This window comes from Pituophis catenifer, unplaced genomic scaffold (assembly GCF_029215685.1).
Source record: "Pituophis catenifer annectens isolate HBS135680 unplaced genomic scaffold, rPitCat1.0.hap2 SCAF_2, whole genome shotgun sequence".
NCBI classification, from domain to species: Eukaryota; Metazoa; Chordata; class Lepidosauria; order Squamata; family Colubridae; genus Pituophis; species Pituophis catenifer.
The window spans coordinates 247,663,163-247,675,236 of record NW_027256882.1 but is presented as its reverse complement, the minus strand read 5'-3'; the positions used below and the strand labels follow the sequence as shown (position 1 = coordinate 247,675,236).

Here is a 12,074-nt window from a genome sequence, read left to right as displayed (position 1 = left end):
TGCTTCTATGAGTCTTATCTGACAAAACAAGTCCATTTAGAGCTATGCATTTCTGTTTAATACTAAATAGGTGAATCTAATATCTCTGCATTTTAGGTCTAGCATATTAATTCCTTGTAATTTTTATTAGCAATAGCAATAGCATTTAAACTTATATACCGGTACCACTCCAAAGCGCTTTACATCACTCTTTAGGTGGTTTGTAATGTAAGCATTATTTGCCTATTGCCCCCAACAATCTGGGTCCTCATCTTGCCAATCTTAGAAGGATGGAGGGCTGAGTCAACCAATGGATCGAACTCCAGCCTGATGACAGAGGTTGCCTGCAATACTGCACTTTAACCTCTGTGTCACCAGGGTTTCTTATTGATCTCTTTACTCATCCTGCTGTCCAGCATGGTAGCTCACAGAATATTTGTTTTTTAGAGAGAAACAACATATTACATTCCCACATTTAAGATGGAAGTTGCATTTAACACTGTTTCTTTAGTTAAAAATCATTTTGAAGAAGCAAGTACATTTTGCCCAATCAAATTAATAGTTTGGTCCAGAAAATGCAATTTCATTGTGTTAAGTGCTTTTTTGTGTAAAAATAGGATAAATATATGTAGCATTGAAGATATGATTTCCAAATAAAATTTCATTATGTTTCATTTCTAAGGGCATATAGGGTGTTTTATATCTCATGGCCAACTACTTGTGCTGAAACATGTAGGAATTTGATGATTGTTCAAATATCTTCCCATTAAAATTAATTATTTATATTTACTTAAATATATGTGACATAGGACATCATACTTTTCTGTAAGTCTGTCATAAAAGCAGCAAGACACCTAAATGTTTTGCTCTAGTGAGCTAATAGCTTAGGTTTCCCTAGGAAGATTTATCTACAGGAGAGAGAAACAAGGATGATTAAGCTGGAAAGGAAAAATCCAAGAGGAAATCCAGGAGAAATCTGTGGAAAGGACGAAGAGCTTAGCTGATGATAAGATGGAGCTAGACAGCCTTGGCTACTGAATATTTATGGTCCAGTTTATAAATAATGTTGGCTGATAAGCCTGAGGGAACCTGGACATTATTACACCAATATATAATATTGTTTATTAGAGGGAGCTGAAGACCCGAAGTGTTCTAGGACATCTTTGATTCCCAGAGTGAATTACAGGATTGAATATAATCCAAGATGAAGTAGGTTGGTGGACTTCTACCCTTTCTAGTTGGCTATCCAGAAGTTGAAAATAGAGGAAAGATAAGAAGCCAAAGTATAAAATTCACCCAGAAAAGGTAAGAATCCATCTGGTATCTTTGGCCCTTTATCTCTAAGTAGAACATAGGACCAGTTAGAAGATGTTATGCCAACATTATGATTTGCACACCCATACAAAGTTAGAAAATGTATACTGCAATATTTGATAGGTGGGGGAAGGAAAGTTCAGTTGCAACACCTTTTGAAATTCTAGCAGCTTCAGACAGATGATTTTATTTTTGCTTTGCCCACCATATGTATGTTTATAGTGGTAGACCATAGACTTTTTAATTCAAAAATCCCTTGTGCTAGGAGAAGAATATTTCAGCTGATACAACATACAGTATGTCTGATTTTATTTCATCCCCTTTCTCCTCTTTATATGTGCATATATGCAAATAGCATGCATAAACCATTTCAGACTTCAAACTTCAATTTCCAGTAAGATATGTTCATGGATCTGCAGTGGGATAGAAAGCCTTGTTGCATGAATAGTACTACTGTAATACAGACTGGGCCTAGGCCATTAAATTCAGATTCTGATAGAGGTTGTTTGTTTCTTCTATCAAGTTACTTTCATTTCAAAAACAATATAGTTGTTCCACATAGTCTATTTCAGATTCATACTGCTTGCTGTTATACTGTAGATGGTGGTGTTTTCATAACATATATTCTCAATAAATGTAACATGATGATAGTATTAAAACTTTTTTTCCCAGAGGGAAGTAAAAAAAAATATTCACAGCTAGCGATATGGAATGAAAGTGCTCTAGTGAAATCCTCTTAGCTTAGCTTTGAAGTATTAATGTGCCCTATTCCTTATGAAGATGGATTGCGATGATTTTTGCTACAGTTGATATAAATGTCTGAGTTTATCAGTAGAATAATCCCTTTATATTAAAGGATAGGCAATTAGGTGTTAATTCATGTCACAGTGCTGAGCATAATCAAGGTCTAATAGGAGTTGGAATCACATCTTGTATTCGGCACTTTCATAATGTAAATTACCCTTTTCCTTACCTAAATGCTTCCTTTGTGATGGAATAGAACATATAATATTTTACATGTTGCAACATAAATCTTCATAAAACATCTTTTAAATGGCGGATTGATCAATTAAAAATTATAGAAAGGGCACTGATGAAGATCTTCAAACACTGTTCTCTTTAGGCTGCCTTTTCAGCAAGCTATAAGGAATGAATAATGGCCAAGTATATAAATCCTATTTTTCTAGGTTACTTATGCCATAAACAAAAGATAGTCTGACGTGAAATGTGATAAAACAAAACATGATTAAAAAGAATGAAATATTCCTATTCCACTGATTTCTTACATGCTGCTTGGAAGTTAGTTCTTTTAAACTTTGTTCTTTTTTGTTGTTTTATTTTTCTAATCAAGCCATTCAAGAGTCAGGCTGATTTTTAGTTATGTGTAGTTTCCATTTTTTACAGATTATCTGCTTTCTCCTGAATTTGACAGTCTGCAGTTGGTCTCCTTATGAACAGTTTGAAAGCTGATATGCTAACCAATTTACCTGATGGTATCATGCCTGAATCCAGGAGTCTTGGCTAGTTCAACCAAACACAACATATGAATATTCATCTTTGTTTATTTGTAGTAAGATGAATTGGAGCACAAAGGTTGGTTAGACCTGAGAGTGCAAGGTTGAGTACCAGTGGTCCACCATGTTGCTGCTGAGAGGTGTGTGAAATGGTTCAACACCGAAATAGTTGTTTTGAATTTTTCAAGCTGAAGACAAAACATTTGTATTCTGGGATGAAATTGGCTACTTCAGTTAGAATTGTTTAGCATGTTCTGTCTGTTCCAAGTGAATGGGTTATTGTTTTGAGAGTTGTGTTTGGATTGTTTTGATTCATTTTTTTTAATGAAAAAAGCCATTATAGTAGCAGGCACTGTTTATGTTCCTGTTGTCTCAAGCTGGGTGGGATAATGTAGGAGTGGCTTATTAAATGGTTGTTCACCCTTTCTTTATATTGCATGCCTTTCCTAATTCTTTAAGATTGAAAAAATGAACCTGGTGAGTCAGTGAAAAAAAGTTGAAAGGAACTTCCCAAGAAATCAGTGCAACACAACCCTATGATTTCAACATCTTTAGGCATTATGAAATAAATCTTTTATACTAAAGACTCACATCATGGAATCTTCCAAAACTCATTTATTCAACATTTTGAGATTGTTTTTAAAAACTTATCTTAAAAATAAGGCAAGCAATGGAGGTTTTAATGGTATTATGTGGGAAATCTTATTTTAGGCTTTTTGTTATTTGATAACTTGATATACAAATGAGTGGTTTAGTTAACACTAAAAATATCTACAAGTGTTTATAAGGCAAGCATTTCTTCTGCAGGAAAACTATGCTAATTATTATGATTTCTGTGATTATTTTTGATTCTCATCCTCAATTCTATGTTCTTTCTTTGGACTTGGCACTGTTTTAATCAAAGCACTTAACTTCAAATCATTATATTTGTTCTTTCAGTCATTTGGTACCATATAGAAATGTTCTCTGCTTTTTTGTTCTATGGATTTTGAATTCTATTTTTAGTCTTTGTAGTTAAAGTTTGTTCTGTCTTAAAAATTGATATTATTTAAAAGTGATCTCTGTGAAAGTTTATATTGACTAGCCGCTAATTATTAGGAACTAAACAAATAATGGTTTCCTTTAAAATATTACACAATTGAATATATGATTTGTATGTTCTTATTTTATTTTCTGTTTGCTCAAATATGCTAGCATTTTGTTGAACAAATACAAAGATAACATCTGGTAAACTTACCAATTTACAACCAGAATGCATCACCAAATCCATTGTCTATAGCCAGACTCTGTGTTGCAATCTAATTTGTTCTGACTTACTTAACTGCCTGGAATTGAATCAGGCATTCAGGAAACTGAACTAGCCACTCAGCAATCAATACACAAATCCATAGAGCAAGGTCAATGAGACACAGACAGTACGGATGACAATCATTTTAAAGTACAAATATCAAAATATTATAAATTCAGGAAAATTAATTGTGTATAATTGAACTATATTTCTAAAATAAAAAACTAGTATTTGAAAAAAAGACCTTGGATTACTGTAAGGCACTATGTGGGGCTGACCTTGAAGAGCAATCAGAAACTGTCTCAGAATGCAATGCCATGGACAGTTTTTGACATTTTTGCTGCTCCATGAGTGCAATGTAAAGTGTTGGTTGCCACCTAGAAAGCCCTGTATGTATGTATGAATGTATGTATGTATGTAAAACAAATTTATATGGCCACCCAACTCACAGGTGACTCTGGGTAGCTTACAACATTAAAAATTCACAACATGGAAACCAGAAAAAACTACCCAAACCTATGGCAGCTGCAACAACTCAACCACTTGATCTCCGTTTGAAATTCCCAGGCCCGCTGACAAAATCACATATTTAGTGTCTTTCAGAAAAGCAACAAAATGGGGGCCATAAGGCCAGATGACTTGCAGGATTGCTTCTCTCCCATTGTTTCTGCTTATCCCACCAGATCTAACAAAGAATACATGTTTCAAGTTTCTTCTATAAATGTCATTTTGTTGGATCTAGGAGTTATGCCTTCTTTGTGGCAGTGCCTGTGTGTGGAATAGCACCCCCCCACACACACACACACACCAGAGATCAAGATGGTTTCAAACTTGTTATCCTTTTATAAGGCTCTGAAGACCTGGCTGTTTCCCCAGGCTGTTAGGCAAGCTCTGCTGTTAATGTAACTTTATGAGTGAAACATATTATTTATCTCAGGCATCATGGATTGTTGGTGGTAAATAGTTTATTTTAATCTTTTTATGTCAGTCATTGTTGTGAGATGGGCAGCCATATAAATTGCATAAATCTTTTAAAAAAATACTTTACCATTTTCCTGTATGGCATAGTTAAAGAAATTTGAAAGGTGTTGTAGTTTCTAGTCTCCCGATTATCCTTGTTGCTCATTTCCAAACCTATTCCAGTTTCCTACAAAGTTTTTTAAATGTAGTGCTCAGAATCAAACACAGCAAAATTTAACATGATGATTAATTTATAAGATTTAGAAATTATTCTTCTGGTAGCTTAAAATTGCATTTGCTTTTTTAAATACCGTGTTTCCACGAAAATAAGACCCTGTCTTATATTTTTTTGAACCCTGAAATAAGCGCTTAGCCTTATTTTCGGGGAGGTCTTATTATTTTGGGGCGCATGGAGCAAGATGGGGCTCCTCTTGCCATCTTACCTGATTTCCAGCTCTGCATTTAAATATTTTCGGGGAGGGCTTATTTTCAGGGGGAGGCTTATTTTGGCACATGCGCTCAAAAGCTTGATTGGGCTTATTATCAGGGGATGTCTTATTTTGGGGGAAACAGGGTAGCTTTATCACACATCTAGCTTACATTCAGTTTCTAACCAATTTCATCATTTTTTCACAAGTATCATTTCCAAACAAGATAGTCTCCATTCTTTAAGACATATGTCTTGGATTTTTGTGTCCTTAAGTAAAATTTTGGAAAGCGTGAGAGCTAGTATTGGATTTAAATCAAGCAATTATTTCTTACAAGTGCACTTGTCTTATTGACTTATTTGGAAATTATGGCTTCCTATGTCAAGACTCTATCATATTTGTTTATTTATCTAATGAAACTTTTCTTCTGACTGAATAGGAGAATATATTTTTTGATTATATCTAGCCACATTTCTCATTTTACCAAGAATCTGCACAATCAATGGTGGCAATGGGAGCTGTAGTGGAAAGGGAATATCATAGAAACCCCATTATTTCTAGAATGATCATATCACTCAGAACATGAGGAAGACGTAACATTATTTAATAGAAAAAAGTTCTTTCAAAGTGTTCTGCCAAATTGGTTACACATTTTAAATAAAACTTCATCTTAAGGTGATTTGGGGAAGTTTTCAACAAGATTGATGCAAAAGCTTGAGAAGAATGCCCCAGTTTATTATCATCAAAGAACAAATGCCATATGGTTAGAAGGTAGTAGGTGTAGGATCTCTTATGCCTAATTTCATAAGGTTTTATTTTTGCTCATTTGGTTTGCTGTTTAAACTATTGTAAATTACCTTGAGTAATATGAGCGTATTAGTGAGATGCTAAATCTATATATAAATAAATTCATCTAATCCCATGTATAACTTATTTTTAGGGGCTTGACTATAACCATATTTATGGCTAGTGGAGCATGAAATATTTTATGTAAATGCAATCTACAACTGTAACACTTATTTTCACATCCATTTTCTAAAGAAGCTCATAATTACACACTTGAGGCTATGTAAAAGCACTTTGGATGTTTTTATTATTATTATTGTTTAAGTGACTAATGATGAGCTGAATTTTATTTACAACTCTCCAGTGTTTCAGTCTGATTCATAAATGTGATGGCATTTTTACTGAAGTCATAAATTAGAACCATATAATCTGTGGTAGGCAATATAGGTGAGAACACAACCAAAGGGTTTAATAGGGCAGTTTGTTTTCTTGAAAGCTTTAACTAAACAGTGTGTAATTAAGTTATCACCTTTTGAGTCTTTCTATGTATCGAAGCCTGGTTCTTTGGAACACTTGGTAAAAATGTCAGAATTTGGTAATTAAGCTAATTCCTCTCACACTCATGCCAGTTTTATATGAAGGCAGTTGTTAATGATTTCATATAATAAATAAGCACATCTCTGCAGTTTGAAATATTTTGTGTTAAAAGCAAATCTTTGTAAAAAACGAACGCCTGATTTAGATTCAGGAGAATTAATTCGCTTAGAATAAAATAATGCCTGTGTTGTTTTTTTTTATTCCTACTTAATATATGTATATTTATATGAATGTACTACAGAAAAAGGATGTTTCTTTTAAAGCAGGGGAGACTTAAAGCAGTTTCTTTTCCTTTTTGGGAATGCATTTCTAATTTAATTTTGGACCCTATGGGTGTTGCATGAAACTTGGAGATATGGCACCTAAAATTAGAATTCTTCCATTTTTGGCAGTTTAAATAAAGTAAGACCCTTAAGCCTCATTTAAGACTATTCTGCTTCTTAGTTGTAAAATAAGATAGAAAGGAAATTTTAGGGGCTCTACAGATGCTGGAAACCCTATATAAGCTACAGTTTACTTACCCCTGCTGTGATCTATCCCGGGGCTAAGCTGTGTAAGACCTTGAATTCCAGGCGTATATTAATAAATGGATTCTTTAAAATAAAACCCCGACTATTATATTTGATAATTCTCATATCAGTTTTTTCCTTCTGATCTTAATGAGCTTTCAGGGAATGCAGTAGGATAAAAATGCAAATAAATTCCCAAACTATCATTTAAGTTGTTATTTTAGACAGGCAAGTTTAGACCCCACCCCAAGGGAGAATGTGCTCTATACCGAACCACAATACAGTGTCACAAATCCAAATGAAAATAGCTGTGTGAGGTTTGCATCCTGATAAAATAGAAGGATCATACAGTAGATCTGTGGTTAGAACACATAATTTGCAGGAAAAAAACTCCAGATAACATGTTTCCAGGTAGATATGAGAAATATTTTCCTGTACCCCAGTACATTTTCTACTACAACTTGGAGCATGCCTTCCTGTAAGCCTTAACTTCATGAATAGACAAGTTCCCATTCTGTACATTGCATCTTCATATATCCCTTCACATCTTACTTTTTATGGATTACTTTAATGCAAACTTCCCAAATGTTTTGTGCCCTTCTTAAAAATGGAATTGTTATCACTGCATCATGTACATAGCGCACATTATTTCCAATAATCAGAATAATGATCCAGCAGAGTATATTCTCCCGTAAGTGCTTACATATCAGCTAAAAGATAGTATACATGTCCTGTGCTTACTGTAGCTTACTATAAATTGTTTTAAGTGAATTGAACTAATTTTGTAATTGAATTCAATGATGAAAATGCAGTCTAGATTTTTATATATATAAATAAATGCTTAAGCGTTCTATGCAATGTGCAGATTTCATCTTGTAACAGAAATATATCTAAAATAGTTTTTAAAAAATAGTATAATTAAACTATAATCTTGATATTTTTATTCTTTTTACTCAACCTTCAGATTGAAAAGCATTGCAGAGAGTACACTGCCTCCTGTTCAGTCAAGCATCACTAATGAGAGATAAATGGGAATATCACCCTGTCATGTCTCATTGCTTATCTGTCTCTTTCTCTAGGAGGTGATTTCCTTTCCTTTTTAAGAAAGAAAAAGGATGAGCTAAAAACCAAACAGTTGGTGAAATTCTCATTAGATGTTGCTGCTGGGATGGCGTATCTTGAATCCAAAAACTGTATACACAGGTAAGAACAAGTCATATAATCTTTTTAGTATAAAATACATAAGCATAAATGAGCCATAACAAAATCTCAGGCTCGTATCGTATTTATTTTACTTTATTTATCCATTTGGGTTTAGGCAAAGCATACTTAAATCAATCACATCCTGTTCTATCAGGTAATATATACAGCATACTAAATTGGGGAGCTCTCAGAGATCATAGATAGGTTCAGTTTTGCTAAGAATCAATCTAATGTTGAATGGTACCCCATTAAACTAGAGGGTTCAAGTAGTATCTGAGAAACAAATACAGCTTCAGAAAATGGAATAACTTCCAGTTGTTCACATCTCTGAAGATTCATCTCCTGCTAAACCTTTTCTGTTAGTAATAATAGTTTTTTTTCTCTTCTGTCATGAAGAAAAGAAGGAATGTGCTCAGACACATTCCAGGAGGAGCCCCACTCACTGATTATCTAACCAGAATGAAAGCCTGTAGCATTTGCATCTCAACACTTACTCAGTATCTAATTAGCACTTCATACCCATATTTCAAACGATTACCATTCAATCAAGGCAATTCTATGCCTTCATACCCCAGTTTCCCTTCCCTAATAATTACAGATGCTACATTGACAGTATGCAGCAATACAGTGTCAGAATAATCACTTATTCACAAAAGCTCTTGGTGCCAGGCTTTACCTCCACTCCCCAACTCTGAATTAGCTAGTAGTTGGATATCATTATCTGGTGCACTCACCATCAGATAGTTCTTCAGATATTACTGCTAGAGCAGAGAAGTTCTCCTGCATTCATTTTTCTGTCAGTTTAGTGAAAGAGGATTTGAAAATGCTTTCATCTTTTTTAAAAAAAATTAAATTCATGGATGACGTGGTGGTATTGTACTACTTTGTTATAAGGTCTGCAGAGCATGCATGCAGATTGCTCTGTCTTTCATTGCACAATAACCACTTCAGTGGCCTGCAGCCTACTTAATTTCCTATGCTTCCATTAAATTCCAACGGAACATACCATGACAAATAATAGTGATAACGTCAGAATCCTGCTCTTGAGATACAATTAGAAAAGTTTTTCTTAATCTGGAGAAATAAGGTGAAATAGCCCACCCACTTTATGTGATGAAGAAATTTCAAATAACATTTGTATTCAGTTCTAAGCAAACATGGTTGTCCACCCATGGAACACTTGTTTGTTGTTTTATACCTGCATTGAATGGGAGAAAACCAAGTTGTGAGCCTCTGGAGAAACAGCACCTGGGACATGCACTTGTTTCCGCTTCCCTTTTTCTTTTGCCTGGCAACACTATCAACTAACATTTATTATTTGTAGTTTAAGACAAACCAAATTACTGAACTACAGATGAAATCTTGTATCTTTCCTGATAAATCCTCAGATACTTATGTAAACATAGGCAACACATTTGCATTTCTCAAAATTGGATTATCATATACATACATACACAAGCAGAGCTAACATAATGCTAAAAGGGATTGAAAATAAGTCCCAGAACCATTCAGAATTATAACAGATTGGGGCTGTCTATACAATTCATAACTAAATGATTATTTACTATAATTATTTCAGATTCACTGATAATTTTGAATATCCAAGTATAAAACAATATTTTCAAAAGGGCAATATTTAAAGAGTTTTTACAGAATTTATATTAACTGGATAATTTGATTACCTTTATCTATATAGATATAGCAAGAAGAGGTAATTTTTATGCCTCCGAATGCTTTTGGGTATAACCGGATTGTTCAAGAGATAAAGAATATTTGGAAGATTCCAAAGTGTTCTTGTGAATTTTTTATTTGAACAATTGTTTTCAAGCTGTCTTCTGTGCTTTGAAGCACATTAAGCAGAGAATTCATTTCACAGTGTCACCCACCGAAGCATTTATAGCAATGAATATTATCCAATGCCATTTCGTTTATTACAGATTCAATGTTACTTGTCATACTGATACTGCAACATTATAGGTTTTTATATCTTTTAAAAGAGAATTCTTAAATAATATTAAACAAAAGCTTGAAAGGAAAAATGTTCCTTTAAATTCTCAGTAAACAAAACATTTTATATAATATATATATATATATATTTCACTTGCATATTATCTCCTTCTTTAGCTTTCACTCTCTGTTTGTCTATGTAAATATTATGAGATTGAGGGTTTTGTTCATACATTTATAGTAGTGCTTAGTTCCCCACCATTTAAGGCATTGACAGAGTAGAATACCACAAGACCATTAAGAGCAACTTCTCTAGAATGACATTTTCTTTCTACTACTTCTTGCCTTGGAATCGCTTGTTCTATTACTTATGTAAACAGGCAGATTTTCAAGTATATGATTCTACAATATTTGAGCCCAATGAATACTTTCTTAAAATACCAGCCTACTTATGCTGTTTAGGCTGATCACACTTTAGTTTTGGCAAGTTCACTGAATTCAGTAGTCATTTGTCCCTCATAGATCCCCTTCAAATCAACACCCTTAAAATGTAGGCTATCTTAAATCAAAAAGTTGAATGCTTCTATTTTGTCTCTTTCCTCTATTGGGAGTATAGACCTCAATCTTGTTTGTAGCACTATATAACTTTGAGACCATGATATTAGAACCACTTTAGTCATCTGATATTTTACAACGGATGTTAAAGTTATGGTAAGAAAAGCAGAGGTTTTTATGAAAAAAGAAAGACACAAAATACCTTAGGCATAATCATTTGTATACAATTCCTTTTATAGATATATTAGGTTTTGCATTTATGGCAAGATTCCTAATTGTTAACTGATGCTGTATTTCAAAATAACTGGTACTGATGCAGTAATATTACATAGACAAAATAATTGTGTTACATTTTTTGTCTTTGAGAGGATACTTTCTTAGAATAACAACACACAGTTCAAATAAAGGTTAATGCTTGCTTTATTATTTTCTTTTACTCCTATTAAAAGTCTTTATAAAAAGAGACTAAAGTGGATCCAAATAATAAGAGATTTTTCTTCATATAATCATGATTTAAAGGTCAGGGAACATGAAATGGATAGATTCTCTAGATGTGATAAAAGATTCAGTTATTTTGCATTATTATAAATGTCACAATTTTTGAAAGAAAATCTTTCATAACATATTTTCTCTAGATTCTTCTATTTTATAAATCTGTTGTTTCTTGTTTTGAAATAGCACAGGTAGTCCTTGATTTACGGCCACAATTGAGCCCAAAATGTTTGTTGGTATGGGATACATTTGTTAAATGAACTTTGATCCATTTCACAACCTTTCTTGCCACAGTTGGCAAGAAAGTTGGTTAAGTGAATCACTACAGTTATTAAATTAGTAACATGTTTGTTAAGTGAATCTGGTTTGCCCCGTGACTTTGCTTGTCAGAAGGTTGCAAAATGTGTTCACATGACCTACAACGGTCATAAATGTGAGTCAGTTCCTAAGTGTCTGACTTTTGATCACATGACCAAGGGGATGCTGCAGCGATCGTGTGAAA

The 12,074-nt window shown here is 33.6% G+C and overlaps 1 protein-coding gene across 1 annotated transcript in view; it reads left to right on the top strand.

The window, feature by feature from the left end:
• FER (FER tyrosine kinase) overlaps positions 1-12,074 on the top strand; it is a 127,523-nt gene that overhangs the window by 92,087 nt on the left and 23,362 nt on the right. Inside the window, exon 17 of the mRNA XM_070935734.1 lies at positions 8,455-8,578. Coding sequence (XP_070791835.1) covers positions 8,455-8,578 — 124 coding nt within the window. The remainder of the gene's footprint in view (positions 1-8,454; positions 8,579-12,074) is intronic.